The 21,661-nt window shown below is 31.0% G+C and overlaps 1 protein-coding gene across 1 annotated transcript; it reads left to right on the top strand.

The window, feature by feature from the left end:
• The first annotated feature begins 213 nt into the window (after positions 1-213).
• LOC129220302 (hydroxyacyl-coenzyme A dehydrogenase, mitochondrial-like) lies at positions 214-15,436 on the top strand. The gene is made up of 8 exons (XM_054854700.1): positions 214-411; positions 2,004-2,132; positions 3,480-3,637; positions 5,082-5,208; positions 12,182-12,271; positions 12,381-12,453; positions 13,989-14,105; positions 15,149-15,436. The coding sequence occupies exons 1-8, from the start codon at positions 295-297 to the stop codon at positions 15,268-15,270; spliced, it is 933 nt and encodes a 310-aa protein (XP_054710675.1). The 5' UTR covers positions 214-294; the 3' UTR covers positions 15,271-15,436.
• Positions 15,437-21,661: the final 6,225 nt, after the last annotated feature.

The raw sequence follows: 21,661 nt of genomic DNA, 5'->3' as shown, positions 1-21,661 counted from the left end.
ACACTGGAACCACATTGAACAATGCAACAATGAACAACAAAAGAGCCCTCGCCAAACGGCATCTTCGCCAAATATCTGCCAAACTAGCGATAAAGTAGCCACGCTAGAAGCTGGAACCACACCCGAAACCCTCTCCATGAAGGCGGCGAACGGCTTCCCCCGGTTAAGGGGAAGTGAGCTATCCAGAAATTCTAGTTCAGATCAGTGGTTATCTGTCCACTACCCAAAGGCACCCCATAAGTAGCTTAGAATATCTTTCTTTCTAACTTCATTCCAACTATTAATTGGTTTATAATGGCATTTAATATGTTAAATTCCGTTAGGTCATTTTCATCTTCTTCGGTCACAAACATGATCCTTAAAAATGTAACTGTTATCGGTAGTGGTCTAATGGGCTCTGGAATAGCACAAGTAAGAATGTTGAACTTCTTTTTAAATTGCAATGTTAAGTACTTAATCTTTTCTAAATGTACAAAACGAATGATTATCTGTACATAAAAAATTCACTTGTTTTCGATGTATTATCATAATTGAATTATACTAAAATCTAATACTAATTATTTCTCATATTTCTTGATAAAATTTTAAGTGATATCGTTTGTAAGACATCTGTTTAATCTGTATACCATCAGCACAAATTTTCTGCACACAGTTTTGTTTTCATGTTGAAATGTTTTAGAGTGTAAACCTTTGAAATATTTTAAAGGTGGTACAATTTTTCTTATCTATATTCTAAGCTCTATGATGAAATTTATCACGCTGACTTTTCAATGAACTCGTGAATAACTATTAGGAAAGAATTAGATGATTGGGAATTTGGAGATTGGCTTCAAATGTTTGGCACCAATACTTGCTCCAGGCATGTTTCTCCTTTGCATAAGCAAAGAGTAGTAAAATAATGTAGAGTAGTATATACAGCTACTGTAAAGAATGAAAGGTAAATGGTTACCAAAATGAAGCTTTTATTTCCAATAATTTGAGGACCATGCAATATTCCCAATTGTTGAAAGATCCCTAACTATAAAATTAAAATTGAAATGCTTTAATGTGTGGGGAAATAATTTTTAAAAATATGAGTTCGTCTGAAATTTTATTAAAAATATGATCTATTTTAATGTGATGATTACATAGTGTATGGAGCAGTGACATAGGGAAATGAGTGTTTCCTAGGTCCAAACTCCTTCCTTGATGCTTAAAATTTTAGAATGGACATTGAAATGTCTATTCTTTGTTTAACAGATTTTTTTTTTTTTTCATAAAATGATCAAACTTTATGCAGGTATGACTGTCTAGTCTGTACATAAAATTTAAATGAAATTCCGATTGCTTCTATTTATAATTCCAGCTATCAGGTTTCAGTTTTCTTAGCCTGATAGACGAATTTCTTGTTATGCCCCTGGTATAGAGTCTAATAAGTGAATGAGGAATGGTAGTAAAAAATGATCAGAAACTGCTGTACCAATTAAGATGGAACAGAGTTTTTTGTCCAGGAGTTGAGTGGGAATATTGTTAGAAGTCCCAAGCTAGATAGTATTAATTTAGATCACATTATATTGTAGTTATACTGCAAAAGTATAATTTGTTATTTGGATTTTTTTTTTCAATTTTATTTTGATAATTCTTACACATTTTATTTCATGAACTATTTTAATTTTCTAACACACTTAAAAGTAGCTTTTTTTTCTTCATATAATTGTTGTTTGACAACTTTAGAGTTGAAAAGCAAAAAACTTTTTCTGAAATTACACTAGATAGTTGTGCTTAGACATTTATTTGGGTAGTATTTAAAATTTATCTAATGAGTTGGAACCCAAAGTGCAAGATCATCTCCTTTGATAATTTTTGTTCCAATTTAAAAATGTTGAACAATAATTAAAATTTGTTCTTCATTTTTTTTTCTTTTCTCTGAGTTGAACATGCTACTTTAAATTCAAAATTAATTATTATTATTTTTTACAAAGATCTGCTTTTTTTACTTATAACATAACTAACAAAATTTTCAGGTTGCAGCTCAAACAGGCCATGATGTTACCCTAGTCGATGTTTCAGATGTTGTTCTTAAAAATGCAACTGATAATATTGAAAAAAGTCTGAAAAGGGTAGCCAAGAAGAAATATCCAGAAAATGCTCAAGTTTGTATATTAATAAACTTTATACCATTAAAACAATTTATGCTATCACAAACAATTATATTTCATGAATTACCATTATCTTGTCTCACACTTTGTTAAATGATAAGACTAAATTATAGAATATGTGGTGGAAAAGCTGTTTAGTTTGTATATGATGGTTAAGAAGGGCATTTTAGCATAAGCCCAATTTCACCATATACAGTACAACCTCGATATCTCAAATCTCTCGAAACGGGAAATTTTTTCGTGATATTGAGTTTTTTAGTTATCAAGGTTTTTAAAAAATTACACTAGTAACTTTCACATTTACACACACGTAGGCTATATGCATTTATATATGTACTATGGGACCACTTCGAATTACGATCAATAAAGTAGTCTTCAATATTTCACTAGATTTGAAATCTTCTAATTGTCAAAAGTGCACAGAATGAGATTTTGAAATGAACAACAATTTCAACTTGGTTTTTTCACCTAAAAATTTAAAAATTCTAATTTTATCTTTTACCAGTAACCTTGCATTCAAAAAGTTCTCAGCAGCCATTTTGTAGGAGTTTAAAAAGCTGAATGATGAAAATGAAGAACGTATTTTTTGTTTTCGCTTGAAAACTGACCGACGAATAATCGAACCCCTTTCCTCAAAGTGGACAACATGTTCGAGAGAAATGCACAAAGACTCTAAACTCTGGGGAAAACACAGCACCCCCTTCATACCAACACTCCCCTATTATCTTTCCCGAATCCCCTATTCACAAAATTTCCAAGAAAAGGGATGAAAAAAGTTAAGGAATTGTCTCTGAACTGGTTTTGCTACAAAAATTGCCAAAGCAAAACGACTATTGAAACTTGCTTCTGTGCAAAAATTTCGACATATCAAGGGTTTCGAGAAATAAATTTCGAGATAACTATGGAAAATACATAGGGGTTTTCATGGAAAATGCTGGGGAAAATTTTTGTTTCGAGATAAGGAGGTTCGAGATATCAAGGTTTGACTGTATATGATACATGTTCTTAAATTATAAACTTCATTAAATAAAATTATGTTTCAATTCTAATTAAAAAAATGATTAAGCTAGCCGCCTTGGGGGGCTGCCATGAGTGTTTGAGTGACAGAAACATAAATTGAGTTAAAATAAAAATAAAAAAATTGGAAGTGACTATGGCAAAAAGAAAAATATTATCATTTACTTATAAGCATTCTCTATTTATTATTTCACAAACTAATTGGAGTTTTTTGAATTTATTGAGACTATTGTCTTGTTGAAAAATAAAACTACAAGTGTTTTGATTGAAATTTCATTTATACAAGTGTATTGTTATTTAATATCTTTTTTTTTCTTTTTCCAGGAGGCAGATAAATTCGTTTCAAGTACATTGAAAAAGTTAAAAACTAGTACAAGCCCTGATGAATCTGCAAAGACGGCAGACATTGTAATTGAAGCTATTGTTGAGAATATTTATGTAAAACAGGATTTATTTAGAGCTTTGGATAAAGCTGCTCCCAGGTATATAATCACATTTTAAAGAAATCATATCATATTACCCCACATTAGCTGGCATGCCTGAAATGAGTGAGTTTGACCAGCATGCCAGGAAACCTCAAACCCGTGTGCCTTTTGGGAGTCAAGGTTAGCATCTTCTTGGGGTACCCAGTCCACCCCTGCATACAAGCTGCTGTAGGGTAGTATGGTAGTAAGAAATTGAAACATAGTAATACATAATATATATTTTTTAATTTCAATTTAATTTTAATTCTTAAATGTTACTTTAGTTTATTTATTCTTTTGGTATACGACTTTATTATTTATAAAACATTTACAGTTTAACCCTCTGACGGTCCTGGGTCATAAGTAAGATGAATGAAATTTTTCCCCATGAAAATTTTTTTTGAGTAATTTGCCATGTAAATCAAGTGCCCTACATTTTATCAATGTCTAGCCATGGACTGTTTGACAACATTTAGCATCAGAAAAATAAGTGGGAAATGCTTTTGAACATGCTCGGTAGGGCGTGATAAGACGTTCAGAACCATCAGAGAGTTAATTATGTTATGGTTGATAACTAGTAGCAGTTTTGAGACTTAAAAACTGAATTTCATCTTGAACTTATTTATCCTACATGGTTCCTATTGCAAAATTTCATGCTTACCTTAATTCCATAGCAAAATTACAGCTGCATTATTTAAAGAATATTTAAAACTTAATTATTTTATTATAAACTTCAGAAGCAGCTTTGAATATCTGTACATCATACATGGTTCCTATAGCAAAATAATGTTTCAAATTTTTTATTTGTGCAAGAAAAATTACTAAATAAATCAAAATAAAAAACAGTCTAAGAAGCACTCCACTAATTTTTTTTGTTTCAAGGACACCTTAGTGTTATTCCTGCCAGTAGATGTCTTGCTGTTGCTCTGAGGCGATGATATGTTGATAAGTCATGTGCACAATTTTGCTGTGTTATCCCATTGATTCAAGTTTTAAGAAATTAACCAAACTGGTTTAGTACTAAACATTTCTGAACTGTTTAAAAGGGTGTTGAGGTTTCTGAAATATGTTAATGATAAATTGAAATAATCGAAAAGCAAAATATGTTAAGTAATTGTGGAAAAATTCTTCTGTTCATGGCAGATAATTCTTTGTTACAGAATTGCTCCAGAACAGAAGGGAGAATAAAAAATCTTGTATGAATAAAATCAGTCATGTGTCAGAAGTATACATTTTTGTTTTCCTTTAAACAGCCATTTTTATCTCTTCACTAGTCTGCAAATTTAATACCTAGTCCTGAATGATTAAAATACTAGGGATATTGAAATGATGTCATCAAAATTTAGTAATATTAGCAAAACCTTACTTAGCTGAAAATCTCTTCTGTTTTATAACATTTAAATATGATTAGCTTATTTGTTTTAGTTTATGATTAATTTTACTTTCTGCCTCTTTATAATAGCACCACATTGTTTGCAAGCAACACATCTTCTCTTTCAATTACTGAAATTGCTAGTGTTACTGGAAGGAAAGACAGATTTGGTGGTTTGCATTTTTTCAATCCAGTTCCTGTTATGAAACTTTTAGAGGTGAATATTTTCAAATTTACAATTACATTCAAAAATAATAAGTCACAGGACAGAACACATAGTGATCAATAAAATTTAACAGAAGTTTGAATCAAGTTATTTAAATTCCAGAATTTATATACTTTAGATTTATGCATACAAAAATGAGAGCAAGGCAAGGGCGCCCATATAGGGGGGGGGGGGCTCAAGACCCCCTTCCCCTTGGATATTAGAGCTTCCTTGCTTTTAGTACCTTTTTCTTTGCAAAAATATAAAAATATTTCTTCTCCAGCCATTAATGAATAAATAATTAAAAATGTCAAATTTTAATGACTCTAATCCATGCTTAAATCTGCCTCCATAGGGAAAATATCCTGCTAAGCCATGGTTAAAATTTCTGAGCCATTACAATTTTGCATATGGGCGCCCATGGAGCGAGGGGAAGCCCCCTTCCCCGGATATTGTGTTTCATGAGTTCCACACAAAAGTTTCATATTATAGCTTAGAAACTGGCCTTGTTTGAAAAAGGCATTTAAAAGCAATTCAACTTGAATACCTTTGGAAAACTTGTTATAGATTTGCTTTTCTCATTTATTAATAAACAATTATTTTGAAACTTGCTTATGTCAAAAGTAATTCAAAATCAGTCAATTTGTCTTATGGCTATTCATAAAAATTTTAAAAAATCTTTCAAAATTAATAGAGTTTTAACTAAGTCTTTCCAACCTGATCATCAGTGGTGGCTCGTGCCTTAAAAAAGTGTGGGGGCCAGATCATGGGTGCACGCACCCTCCTCCCCCACCCCCGTTGGGTTTTTAAAACAATTTTTTTTTTAAATATTCTTTTAATATTTAAATTTTCTCAAAATAGTAACTTGTGTTAAATTAATAAAATTAAATCCTTTTTAAACAAGGGACAAGCTTCAAAATACTTAAACTACTCAGTCAATCACGAAATATATTAATCTCATGTTTATGTTCATGATTGCCGCCAGGATGATGCACTTTCACTCTCTGACTTTCAAAATTAAAATTTAAAAATCAGATTGAGAAAAGCTACAAAATACATCACAAAAATTATTAATCTCACGTTTATATCCAGTACGCTTTCCGGTGCTTCAGTACGTCTCCCCCAGCAGGACGGGTAAGGGGTTGCAGGGGAGGCTTTTAATTTGAAAAAGCAATATCAATCTTTTAATAGTAATATTATTTTTAATCTTTTAATAACTAATTATTTTTAGTGAGTAAAATTAATTTTATTTTAAGCAAGACCAATTTTGTAAAAGTGCAAAAATATTGTTATCAGAGAAATATGTAACAGTTATAAATTAAAACACTTTAACAAAGATGAAAATACATCCCAGTATTCGCTTTAAAATAAATAATGTAAAAGTAGATAAACTAAATTTTCAAAAAAGAAAAATAAAATGAATAAACTAGGTAGTAAAAAAAGTTCTGAGTGATTCCCATGTGAGTGCACCTTTCTGCATATTATTCCATGGGCCAGATACAGAATTTTTCTGCAGACAAAGGAAAAAAATATCAAACTCTTTATTTTCTTCAAATTTTCGATAACTTCTCACATTTTCTTTAAAACTACATGAGCAGTAACTTAAAACAAGTAATAATTTCTGTGTAACAATGGGGAAACATTTTTTTTTGAATTAAAAAAATAATATTTTGACAATATATGCACTTTTGTACATACAACACAGTACACAGCAGTGGCGCAACTAGAAAATAGTTTTTAGGGTAGGGATGGGCACAAGAGGAAAAAAAATCTCAAAAATGTCATTGATTGGATTTGCTCATCAAAGCTCTCAATGTTGAAACTTTTAGTAGTTTTAAAAACGCAATTTTAGACTGTCTTTGGTGATGTTAGGGGGAAAGAACAGTGCAGAGGGCCCCGCGGAAATTTGCAGAAATCGAAGCATTAAAACACGGTTTTAGACCATATTTATTGACATTATACTAAGGGATGGAGCTTCAGGACTCTCCCCAATCTTTTTTTTTTTTTGAAAAATAAATAGAAATCAATTCCTCCCCTCCCCCTCCAATTTTTCAAAATTGCAGTTCCAAAAACGCAATTGTGGACAAACTTTCAAGATTTTTACGAAAAGGGGTACTGATGCTCTCCCTGGAATTCTTTTCAAAATTTGTCCTAAAAACTTAAGCACAAGATTCAATGGTAATATGAGGAGGAGAGACTATTCCACTTAAATTTTTCGTAAGTCGCTGTTTAAAAAACATATGTTTTGATGATATTAAAGGAAGGCGGTTTGGGGGCCCTTGCCCGAATCTTTTCTGAAAATGAAGGTTCAAAAATGCGATAGTAGGACCATAATTGGTAACGATAGGGACAGCAATCTTTTGAAACTGAAGCTCCAAAAACTCAATTTTGGAGCTTCAGTTCGAACGCAATTTTAAGCGATGTTGTAAGGTATTCGGAGACTTTCCCTGGAAATGTTGCGAAATTGAAAATCTGGAAATAAGAGTTGAGATGTTTCGAAATGTTTTTGGTGGGAAGGGGGGGGGGGATTCGGAGAGACTTTTATTTTTAGACAAACGTAAAAAATGAGAGGAAGAAATAATACATGGCGGGGAGAGGGGGTCAACTAGCTGTAACTATTGAAAATTTTAACTCAAATTTTAATTTCCCTCTTGAAGGAAAAGGTGAGAATATTAGGAGGAATCATTTCATTTCAGGAGGAAAATGCAACGAAGTAATATCAAACAAATATATTTCCTGCCCCCCCCCCTTTCCCTCCCACACATACATTTAATTTTTTTTAATTTCAAGCACGCACCTCACAAAAAAAAGGAAAACAATTAAAAGGTTATGAATTATTGTCTGAAAAAGTGAGGGGTCCCAGGCCCCCTCCGGCCCCTCCCATGAGCTGCCACTGCTGATCATACAAGTTAGTGTACAGGGTTCAATTTCAGAATTCTCTCTCAGATTACATAAAAGCTGTTCAAAGCAGTGTTCACACAAGGGAAAACTCCAAGGTGGGATTTTTCACCATGACCGGAATGTTAAGTGGGTCTTTTGCAGGAGCTGCATGAAAAATGGGTTTTTGTTGAGTGGGATTTTGGAAAATTTTGATTAAATCGCATAGCTGCCAAGCGCTCCGTTTTCCCCAGAGTTTCTCCGATTTTTATTGCGTACTCCAAAAATTGGATTTATTCCAAGAAAAAAAAACTTTCTTTTTTTGACTTTGTTTGTACACTTTTCGATTTCTGAGGAAGAAGAAATTTCCCTATCCTCGAAGGCAGGAATTGTGCACAAACTCAACAAAAGAGTAGACAATTTGATTCTTTGGAAGCATTACTGTCAATATAAACACTGAGGGGGAGCCTCGATCGGAGAATGTTGTTTTTTCATCGAGCATTTCAGCTACGTGTAAAACGTAGCCGCCATGTTTGGTCATTCGCAAGATGGAAGTTTGTAGACGATGCTTAATTGGAATTGGCGTGTGAGCAGAATGGGGTGGTTTCCTTCTGTTAAAAGTACTACTTTTAGTCATTGAAAGGCATAGAATGAGCAAAAAAAATATAATGGACCCAGAAAATACTTTCATTTTCCCAACAGTTTTTTTTAATTAAATTTTTTAAATGTCTGATTTTTCAAACAAGGCGTGGTCTTTATGACGTCACAAATGATGCACTTTGACGCATCTTTCTACTAAGTTTCCATGTTATGATAATCAAGCAGCGAATTAAAATCGCACTCTACGCTTGCTACCAACCATATTGTTGCCAATACACATGAGTAAAGATGCAAATTAAATATTTTGGACCGTGAATGGCATTTCATCATTTGTGATGTCATCGGCAGAAGTGTTAAACGATGAGAGAGCACCGATTCAAGTAATTTTTTTAAAAATATTAAACTTGAAGAAATTATTTAAAAAATGGTCAGATTCTATGTTTTTAAGTATGCTATTTCTGAAAAAAGATACTTTTAAAATTTTGGAAACGACCCCATTGGTTGTTTCTTTTAACTGCAAACCAATGAAAATAAGCAAAATGAGCTGCAAAATGTTTTTTTTTTGGGGGGGGGGGGAGGTATTTTAAATAATTTTATTGAGAAATATGAAAACAGTTATGCTATTTAAAATTTCATCTTATCCTTATTGCTTTGGACATGAATGTGCTCAAAATTCGCAATTAAATTGTATTTTCATGGGGATTTTTTACTTTAAAATTATTTTTATGCAATAAATTCAAAATTTTATGTCTGCACGTTTGACTTAGTCGCCATAATTGGTCATTTGCGAGATTTTAGTACACAAGACTTTTAAGTGGCCAAGTTTTCAAAATCAGAATTAGATGTTTATTGCAATGCAAACTGTTCAAAATAATGCAAAATGTTTTTTTTTTTTGGAAAATTCTTAATTTTTTTCTTGAAATATGCAAAATTTTTTCTTTTGCAATATTTTATCCTCATTGGTTTAGATGCTAATGTGCTAAAAACTCACTATTTTGTCTAAATTTTAGTTTTTTAAGGGTCATTAATTATTTATATAATTATGCAACATATATTTATAACAATATATTATTATTATGAAACAAGCTCAAATATCTATCGTCTTAAATTTTTCGCGTTGTTGCCATGCTTGGTCATTTGCAACATGGAAGTACACAAGAATATTAATAGCGTAAGTTTCTGAAAACATAATTGTTTGTTTATCTCAATGCAAACTGTTAGAAATAACAAAAGGCAAAAAGTTATGTTTTTTTTTTTAAATTATTTTCTTGAAGGGGAAATTTTATCTGTATTTGATCCTCATTGCCTTGGAGGCTTTGCTATAAACTGAAACTATTTCATCTAAAATGAAGGTTACTGCTGATTTCTCATTTATTTATATATTTATTTATTTTTAATAAATCAGAAACCTATTTTAACTAAAATTTTCCATGTGCAAAAAAGTATTTAATAACTCTCTTTAAATCCTATTCATCTATTTTTTTATGAAAGTTGTAAAAACTGCCCCCCCTCCAGTTTGTATTTCAAAATTTGGTGACATTGGTGGCCACTAAGTTTTTGGAATTACAAAATTTCCGAGTCTTGAACTTTACTATGAAGTTGCTTTACTTCCAAGTATAAGAAATAATCGTGTTTTTTAATCTTCAATACGTTCTTATGCAATGCATTTTTAATACATGTAGGATATGTATAAAAGTATATTTTTAAAAAAGGTTGCAGTTTTATTAAATCATGTTTTTTTTTTTTTTTACTTTTCAATATGTATCTATAAAATGATGCTTTTTTAATGTAAAATAATTTTATTTTGAAGTTGGTTGTAGTTTTGTTGAAAATCTAACATGAAAATTCCGAAAAGCATTGTAAAAGTGCTTAGGACTCATGAAAACTTACGGTGCAGAAGGAAGGTTCAGCACAGGCCACGATCTCATGCTCCTATTTAAACATTCATTGCTCCTATTTTTTCCCTTAAGTGCTCCTATTTTTTTAAATCTTGAGGTTGGCAGCTATGGGATCATGTAATCCCATGTCTTAGCGCGAACCCTGCCAAAAGAAAGAAAAAGAAAAAAAATGCAATACAGGAATGAGATTAATACATAGTTCAGGGGTCGGAGTAGTGATTTCAAAAATTTTTTGATACATTTCTGATAAAATTTTAGGACAACATACATCAACTTTGTTTTTTGCCATCATACTATTTGTTGTCACCGCAGAATATAAAGGTTTTCTTTTCTTCAGACTTAAGTGATTCTTTAATTTTATAACCAAGTTGTATTCTTTTATATGTTTTGAAATTTACTAATTGTTTTTTTTTTCTTGCATTTCAAAGTTGTTTGTTACAAAAGCAATCTAAGATTTTTTTTTCGTTACATACTGAAATAATTTTAAATAGAGTTAACTTGTGTACTTAAGTAAATATTTTTTTTTTGTTAAAATGCTGTATTCATTCATTAAAACCTATGTTCTTGATTAGACAAAAGCTCCCTATGAATGGATGTCAAATGGTTCCATCTGTTTTGCATAAATATGTCAATTAGTTATATAAGAATAACTACATTACTTCTATTGTTTCACTATTACTTGTGATTCTTACAACAATTATTATACTGTTTGAAAACTTAGTTCAAAATAATTTTAATTACTTTTTAGTTCTTAAATACACATATGTTTTTAAGAGTAATTTTAATAGTTTCTTAAAATTCTTATGCTAAGTGGTTTCTGGAAGTGAAGTAATTTTTTTTTTTTTTAAATTTTCTATAATCTTTCCATTTTAGAAAAATTTAATATACTGTTTTGTAGGTTCCCCCCCCCCCCCAAAAAAAATTGACTTGATACATTTTTTTAACCATTTTATTAAAAAAGTAACATCTTTTGAAAATATATCTTTCGTTCAACAACTTTACACAACTTAAAACGTTAAAAATACTGCATTTTATACAAATATACAATGAATTTCAAGTAGAGCAAAGAAAGAAAACCATTATCATTGGTACCGTAAATCAGGGAAATTTGGTGAACTTAATCAGGGAAATCAGGGAAAAGTCAGGGAACTTTTTCTCACAGTTCCTGTCGCCACCCTGTTTTAGGATTTTTAGGACAACTCCTACCCCTGATAGTTGGTTATGGCAGGGCCCATGCCCGACTGTGCTGCTAAAATTCTTAGGGGAATGCATTTTTGAAGAGTTTTGGTTTCATTTGGGGAGGGGAAGGGGCTCCACTGCTCTTGGGGTTGATGGGCACCCTTAGTTGTAATGACAAATGTTTTTAAAGGTTTAAATTTTTAGTCCATTTGTTCAATCATAAATATGAATGTCTACTACATGACTTGGCCCTAAATATTCTGGGCCCTTGGACAACATTATAACAGTTTTACTGTATCTGCATATGTTACTAAAAATGTTTTAACCTTTAATTTGATTGGATCTAGAAGTTAAGATGAACTTGTGAACAAGAGGATATTTAAAAAATATTTAAAGCTATCTAATACTTACTAACCCCGTATCTTTTTTAGGTTATTCGTACAAATGAAACAAGTGAAGATACTTATAATAAAATGATGGATTTTGGAAACCAGCTTGGTAAAACAACAATAACATGCAAAGTATGTTAGATCTTTTTCAAATGTATTTGTTTTGTTATGATTTGGGTCATATACGTGCTCTATATTTTGTTCAGTTTCACTTTAAACTAAAAATACCCTTTTTTAACAGGACACACCAGGTTTTGTAGTAAATAGACTTCTAGTTCCATACATGGGTGAAGCAGTGAGAATGCTTGAGAGAGGTATAATGGATTTTTCTTAGTTCTTTTGTCAATCAACCAGAATTTTTTTCAAGGGGCAAGGGATCACTCCCTAAACAGTGCTTTATATATCAGTGTGTCAGAGGTAGACTGTTATATCCGCATCAAATGTGTTAAGTTTTTGCTACTTATTTTTAGTAGTACTGTAAATGATGAAAACTATTATTCAATTAAACAACAAAGCGTTACAAATTGTAGGTTTGAAGATATCAGTCGAGTTAAAAAGAAACTGAAAACTTGTATACAGCAGTCATGTAAAATTCACTTATTGTGACTAAATACAGTTTACCTCTAAGGCACCGATACGTATTAGAACTGGCAACCTGAATATCAGTACAATTTACTTCTAAAAAGCATATAATTAATTGAAAATCCGAGTAATGCAGTGAATTAAAGCATGTCCACTTTTGTTTAGTTATTGAATACATTGACAAGAAAAGTTCCTTTTACTCCCCAAAAATGATGATATAGTCCATTTTAAATGAGCTCTAGTGAATTTAATTTAGCATTTTAAGAATTTTGTGGGAGCAGCTTAAACCTCCATGAACAATCTGGATTTCGTATAAAGAACAGAATGCATAATTCTGCCCTTTCCTGGAAGTTAACTTCAAACTGAAAGTTGTTCAAATAAGATTTAAAAGGAAGACTTGGGCTTGATTTCAACATAGTAACTTTACACAGAAACAAATTACTTTAAAATAGCATGGCATAGTTGCCAGGTGTTCGAAAGTCTAGCATTCTTGCTTTTGATATCATTTATGTGTTAGCAGGGACGGACTGGTCCTATGCGCCCTCAAGCTTGATACCTTTTTTTTTAGTTGTTAAATTTCTCCTAGCTTTTAATTTCCCCTTTCTTTCTTTCTTTTTGCACCTTTTTTTTTCACCTGCGTATTAGTGGGCTTTCTTTTAAGCTGTTAAAATGGTCATAAGTAGCTTAAAGAACTGCCGAAATTGTTTTTTTTTTTATATATGAACACTTTTTATCAAGAAATATTCAAAGAATTCAAAATTCGTAAATTATATGGAAGAATTGTGCATACTGTATTAGATATAAGTGTGTAATTTGTTTACACTCAGTAGTCAGTAATTTAAAACTAAAAACTCAGTAATTTTAAACTTTAAAATAGGACATTAAAAAATTGAATCAATGATAATGGCTGTTATGTTACACAGTGGAGATTTTCGTGATCAAACGTGACATTTGTTCCAAAAGTGAAGATTTTAGTGATTTTAAGCGAGAAAATTAAATAATTGTACAAAGTTTTGATTTTCATTAAAAAATTTTTCCTTCAATGAATCTTTTAGCTCAAACTAAGCAATTTTGTTGCTAATAGACTTGACCTCGTAATTTCTTAGTAGTTTATGATTTTATGTCTCAGCAATACTTGGTAAATTTTAACCCTTTTTCCTAATTCCTTTTTTTAATTCTAATAAATAGAATAATAAAGTCTCAAACATATTTCTTTATGTATTTTTTTTTCTAATATTTTTCATGACTTGTGTTATTTTTGTTCTAGGTGATGCTTCTGCCAAAGATATAGATATAGCCATGAAATTAGGTGCCGGCTATCCAATGGGCCCATTTGAACTTCTTGATTATGTTGGATTAGACACTACAAAATTTATACTAGATGGTAAGGACATTTTTCAAAAGGAGCTGTATTGCTGAATTTTAGAATAGTTTTAAACTCACTCATACAGAAAGCAAGAGATAGTAATAATACAATAAATTTTTACTATTACAGTTCAATAGTTTTTCACAAAAGACATTATGGTGTTCAGCACAGTTAAATTTTCTCCACAACTCCCTATCCAACTTTTGGCATAACTATAAAACTACTATGCATTTCACAGGAGTGCTCATTCCTCCAGGGCAATAGTACATCCACCAAGAACATAATTTTGTCATTTTCCCCGAGCTTTAGCCTCTTCCGTGAACTAAACATTTATTGCATGATCAGTTTTTGAGACTCACTCTGGTGGTAATGTCAGAGAGGACCCCCCCCCCCCCCCCACCACCACCAGTGTGAGATAATACTGTCAACCAAAGCATTAAATCTCATTTTTGGCGATTTGTTCATGTTGCATAGATATTATATTGTAACTACTTTGTCTAAATTTTTCCCAGTGAGAACTAGGAGGAAAAACTGCTGTTTTGCTATGAATGCTTGCATCTACCGTAAAAAGGAATCACTTATGACAAAATATTCTGTAAATGGAAATGTACTTAGAGTCAATTAGTGGTATTATTTTGAGTAATTGTGGAATAAAAAGTCGAAACAGAACAGGAGTCAGCAGGTATTTACATTGAAACAGAATAGTTTTTGGTTAAAAATAAGGAGGGGAAAGGAGGGTTGAGAGACTCATTACTCGTTGTCTCCTCTACATTTTAAAGTTCATAAGAAAATGAATCAATCAAACAATTTTTGGAAAAATAATTTATTATTTGAAGGAACTTAAGAATAGGGAACCGACATTTGTGTTTCGACAGATATACCCTTAAACTTCACACACACGCAAGAGCAGTTATTCTTCTCTTAAATATATTTCTGTGTAACATGCTGTGTTATGCATAAGATGGTGTTATTACATTATCTGTTCTAGTGAGAGCTTACTTTATGTTTGACTTTTTGTAATATGATGTAGTTGCATATTAACTTCATTTTGTGTTTTGCAGGCTGGAGTGAAAAATACCCTGAAAATCCTCTTTTTAAACCCAGTGAACTTTTAACAAAATTAGTTAAAGAAGGAAAGTTAGGAATGAAATCTGGCGAAGGCTTTTACAAATATCAAAAATAACTTGAACTGAAATAATATTTTTTGAAAAATCAAATATGTAAATCATGTAATGAATACAAAAAAATCAATGCACTGTTTTTTGATGTAAATAAATACTCTCTGGTATAAATTTACTAATTCTAATTGTTTTGTATAAAAGTTTTGAAATAAATTATTTTTAATTTTGCATTTGCTTTGGAATTACTGAACTTATTATTTTAAATTTTTACAATTTCATTTAAATTATCTTAAAATTGATACTACATAAAAAGCAAAAAAAAAGTGATTTTTTTTTTTGAATGAAATCAATAGGTAATTTAAAATAGGGATGCGTCAATAAACAAATTGGCCAATTACCGATTAATGCTCACAATGACTTTAAATACCAGGGTTCGTACGGGTTATGGAAATCCTAGAAAGTTATGGAAAAAAAATAACAGAATTTCAGACCTGGAAAAGTCATGGAAAATTGAAATTTTCACTGAAAGTCATGGAAATTCATTTCAAGTCATGGAAAAATGTCCTGGACAAAGAGAAAGGAACAGTAGCTAAAGGAGCATTGGAAATCTTGAGTGATTTAACAGTATAGCACATAAAAGCTATTAAAAGTGGAAAATTGAATAATTCAAAGATCAAATCTGAATTTTGAAATCTCATTGCATCCACTTCTGTCGCAGCCGCTTGCCATTTTTTGCGATGCGATTTTACTGCCTGGACATCACTTAATTTGAATTTTCTGTTAGTTTCAACACTTCTTATGTTTCATATTCTGCAGCAGCAAAATTTCATGTTCTTAGTTTAGCCACGCCCACTCAAAAAAAAAAAAAAAGCAATTCAATCGCATGCGGATTTGATTCCATCACTCGTAAATGTGTTCTGGAATTTCTGAACCTATTAATTTATATGCATTTGAAAGTATGCAAATTTGTAAACAAAACAAATATACTTTTGAATCAGAAGATTGATTCATTACTGAATGGTTTTTTCAAAAAAGATCTGGTTTAGAAATATAAAGAACTAAACTATGTGGCTTTACTTTAAAGAACCAAAATACTGTCAAGTTAGGTGGATGATTAAAGGCACTGTTGACACTAAAAGGTAACTTTTGAAATAAATGTATTGAAACCTAGTGATGACTCATTCAATCTTTGTTCCATTCAACATCATTCTGCCTGTTTTTTAAGAAAATATCAGACATTTACGCATCATCATATTCACTTCACTGCATTTTTGCTTTACTTAAATTTATATGATGAAGACAAATAAGAGTAGTTTAATTTTTTAAGTGTGCACTTGTATTTTTTCTATTACGAGTAAGTGCTTCAATGAGGGTGTGGCATTCATATAGATGTTTTACTAATGCTCATTCCCAAATATTACCAAGTTTGAGATTAAACAGTGCTATTCTCTTCGTGTAACGAGGTCATGAAAATTTTCATTGAAGTCATGAAAAAGTCATGGAATTTTTTCATCCAAATAGAGTATGAACCCTGAAATACTACAATTTCTCTATAGCTTTTTTTTTCAAAATAATATTTAAAAACTTTGATTTCTATGAGTAAATCTTCATATTGTTAAAGGTGCACTATGTTAACTAGACATGAAAGTTTTAACATTTAGTTAAGAGCCATTGTCTGTAAGGATCAGGCAGGTTGTGATTGTTGACATTTTTAATTTTCTTTATTTTTGCAAATGTTGTTCCTTATCATGAATGTAATATTTGTGCAAAATATGAGCTTTGTCTGCCTTACCGTTTTTGGGAAATTAAATTTTTTAATTTAGGGGACGTGGCACATTTTTGCATGTTTTTCAGTTTTGCAGATTTTAAAGTTCTTGTTGCTTTAAGCGCCCCTATAATGACATGGATTTTTAAATTCTATACTATTATATGGTCTTCTTAGATACTATTACAGCTGTCAAATCGGTGTCACTACAAGGGCGACGGCCACATACTCCGTTTAAAAATGACCGAAAATTAGTTTTTTTACTACATTCAATGCCAATTTTCTCAAAGGACCTTCATGATGACACCAATGCTTTTACATAAATTCCTAGCTACACTTGCATACGTCAAAAATATATAATAAAATTAGCGTCACTATAAGGGCCCCAGAAGATACTGGAAATTTTATGTGATAAATTTCACAAAAATGCAAATGTTTAAAACCTAATTACTACTCTCGCCCTCATAGCAGAGATCTGAAACTAATTAAGTTTGATAACCAACAGGTTCGTCTAACATATGAAATAAAAAAATCGGTGTCGCTCCTATGACTTTCGGAAATATAATCATTCGAAATTAGTATGTTATGGAGTTATTTAAAGAAAGACTTTTCTAATTCGAATGGCTTTTTGCACGGTTTACTTTAATGTAAAATTACAGTAGTGACACCTAAGATAATATGTTTCTAATGCTTTTTATAAAACAAAAAAGCTTTATAAAAAGCATTAGAGACACAGTAAATCGATATAGGTACAGATGGACGCATTGTGTAATATGCATTATAGGCTAAAATAGTCGTACTAATATTCATATTTTTTCAACCATACAATTATTTTATCTGTTATTTATATTAAAAATGCAACTATTTATAACAGAATGTCTGAAATAGTTATGAACATAATATATTATATAGCGAGCATTCAGAATCTGAAACATAATTTGAGGATGACGCAGACTAAAATAAAGAAAACATACAAAATCAAATCACCCAATTTCAGAAAGAGGGTCATCTCTTATTGATATCTGGTAATTTTGTAGCACTAAAGCTTGAGAAAACATGGTATCCCGGAGAAATAGTAGGAAAACATGGTATCCCGGAGAAATAGTAGAAGTTGACCATTTGCAAATTTGAATACAACTAGTCCCCTCAGCAGAGATCTGAAACTAATTAAGCTTGATAACCAACATGTTTGTCTAACATTTGAGCTAATAAAATTATTGTCACTCCTACTACTTTTGGAAATATAATCATTCGAAGTTAGTATGTTGTGGTGCATTTTTTTCATTTATTATTATTATTTTTTTTAATTTATTTTATTTGTTTATGTATTTTGTTAATTTAATCATATCACGCCCAGATAGTGTTGACCGTGTTTATTTTTAATTTATTACAAAGAAGCAACGTTTAACATAAACAGCTTTGGGCAGTAAGAGCGTCTTTATCTTGAATAGAAAATGCTCATTTTGATATAGGTACAGGTGGATCTATTGTGCATAATATGAATATGTTTAGATTATCATACCAATACTCGCCTTTTTTCCTGTCAAATAAATTTATTTATTCCAATCCTTCTTGCTATGCATTTGATCTTTACTTGCAAATGCTCATTTTCTACTATTTCTCCGGGATACCATGTTTTCTCAAGCTTTAGTGCTACAAAATTACCAGATATCAATAAGAGATGACCCTCTTTCTGAAATTGGGTGATTTGATTTTGTATGTTTTCTTTGTTTTAGTCTACGTCATCCTCAAATTATGTTTCAGATTCTGAATGTTCGCTATATTATACATTATGTTCGTAACTGTCTAAGACATTATGTTATAAATAGTTGCATTGTTAATATAAATAGCAGATAAAAAAGTAGTATGGTTGAAAAAATATGAATAGTAGTATGATTATTTTAGCCTATAATGCACATTACACAATACGTCCATCTGTACCTATATCGATTTACTGTGTTTCTAATGCTTTTTTTCATAAAAGGCATTAGAAACATATTATTTTAGGTGTCACTACTGTAATTGTATATTAAAGTTTAAATCAAACCATGCAAAAAGCCATTCGAATTATAAAAGTCGATTTTTAAATAACTTCATAACATGCTAATTTCGAATGATTATATTTCCGAAAGTAATAGGAGTGACACCGATTTTTTTAGTTCATATGTTAGAAGAACATGTTGGTTATCAAACTTAATTAGTTTCAGATCTCTGCTATGAGGGCGAGAGTAGTAGTTAGATTTTAAACATTTGCATTTTTGTAAAATTTATCACATAAAAGTTCCAATATCTTCTGGCGCCCTTATAGTGACACCAATTTTTTTACATATTTTTAATGTATGCAAGTGTAGCTAGGAATTTATGTAAAAGCGTTGGTGTCATTATGAAGGCCCTTTGAGAAAATTGGCAATTAATGTAGTAAAAAAATTCATTTTCGGTCATTTTTAAACGGAGTTTGTGGCCATCGTCCTTGTAGTGACACCGATTTGGCAGCTGTAATAGTATCTAATAAGACCATATAATAGTATAGAATTTAAAAAACCATGTCATTATGGGGGCGCTTAAAGCATCAAGAACTTTAAAATCTGCAAATTTGAAAAACACTCAAAAATGTGCCACGCCCCCTAAGTTAAAAAATTTAATTTCCCAAAAACGGTAAGGCAGACAAAGCTCATATTTTGCACAAACATTACATTCATGATAAGGAACAACATATGTGAAAATAAGAAAAATTAAAAATGTCAACAATCACAAATGCCGTAAATTGCCTGATTCTTACAGACAATGGCTCTTAATTGTCTGTATTCAACAGACGCTTTTAACTTAGTAGCAACTAGTTTTGTTCTTATTCCACTTAATCCAAGACTTTTATTCTTTATAAAAACTATAAGGTTATCTTAAAGCACAAAGCTGAAGGTAGCGCTAAGAGCAAAGTATTGACCTTCAGGTCAACAGTAAGACATTTAATCTCAGAAATAACAGTAAGATGTAGCTCTGAGGCGACGATATGAAGGATGTTACAACATCCCAAATATGCATAACATTACTTCAACCATTAAAGAAAAAAGATTGCACATTAATGTTTTAAAAATAAAATGATAAGTGATATAAAGTGAAGGATTATTTAATGTAGGAAGAAGTATATATGAACGGGCAAGAAATAGTTTGTGTCCTGACTAGGAGTGCGACGTCAATGTTTTAGGCTCAATGTTTTGGTTTCGATGTTGATGTTTTTGCACTTTTAATTAAAAATTATCATAAAATTTGCTCCAATTTTCTAGCTAAGTAATTAAGTTTACTTATAAAGTTGCCAAAAAAAAAAGTAACAAATATTTTTTTTATTGCACCCATTTTATAAGATCAATTTTTCTGTGTAGAGGATGATTTTTGGGAAGATCACTACAAGATAGTGGAAGATTAACTGGAGTGAGGAAGAGGTCAAATCTATTAGAAGAACCTAACACTGGTAGTCTGGTGCCAGAACTTGCAGTCTATTTTAAGGCTTCAGTTCTTAAACTAAAGGAAAATCCTATAGGTTACTACGGTGAAAATTATAACTTTAAAAATTCAGAGCTGGTAAAAGTCGCTTTAAAGTATTTGATAGTGATGGCAACTTCTGTTCCATTGGAAAGAGATGTTTCTCTGACTGGAGGAATAGTCTGAGAAAGGAGAAATTCGCTTCTGGGGGACAAAGTAAACAAACTTCTTTTCCTCCAAACTGTCAACACAAATATTGGGGGTTACTTATTGACTTCCCCCAACAAGTCGTCCCTCAATTACCTACAATTTGTGTTTAATTATTAACTAACAGTACAACATATTTCTTGCTTTTAAAAATAATTGTTAGAATTAATTTTGTATTTTTAAAATACTAGCACAACTTTTTCTCATCATTCAACTGATGGTAAGTGCTATGATACATTTTTTCTTAGATTCTTTTTTGATGTAAATTTACTTTTAGTTTCATTCAGTTTGAAAATATTTTCTTATTACTATAACTAGTTTGTATTAATCGGTGCTTGTATTGTTATAAATTTTTGTTCTACTATAATACCAAGATGTTGCAAAATTATTCTTATTAAATTATATTTATGATTTGAGGTTCAGTATTTTCAATATATTCGTCGGGTACGTATTCTTTTGTACTGCTTAAATCAGTGCAGTATATTCAAAAATGTATGTTACTCATTAATAAAAACATCGATGTTTAGAAACCATCGATGTATCACTACCATCGATGTCGCACCTCTAGTCCTGACAATCTTAAAATACTGTTTTCCCCATTACAATTTAAAAGTACCTGGATTTAATTCCTCGTAATAGTGATAAGTGAATGTTGGCTGTGAGGACTAATTTCAATATTTCATTCGGTTTTACGCAAATTGGTATTGTTTGTCTTTATTTCAGGTAGCACACTTTCATGCTACGTGTTATACTTATGTTGCAGAAAATTACATTCATTTACTATTAGCACATTAATATTGGTTTCTTCTTCAAAGAATGCTAAAAGATTTAAAAAAAACATTTCACCTCTATTATTTGGCAAAATTTGGCTGATTATGCATAAATGGCACATCATTAATTCAAAATATTTAAAAATTCCCAATTAAATGTTTACTATAGATCATCCAGGCCAGTAGTGATTAAAAGATGTACTTATATAATTAAAAATATCAAGACACATATAA

This window comes from Uloborus diversus, chromosome 4 (assembly GCF_026930045.1).
Source record: "Uloborus diversus isolate 005 chromosome 4, Udiv.v.3.1, whole genome shotgun sequence".
NCBI classification, from domain to species: Eukaryota; Metazoa; Arthropoda; class Arachnida; order Araneae; family Uloboridae; genus Uloborus; species Uloborus diversus.
Note: the sequence above shows the minus strand (reverse complement) of the source record. Positions and strands in the feature narration are given on the sequence as shown.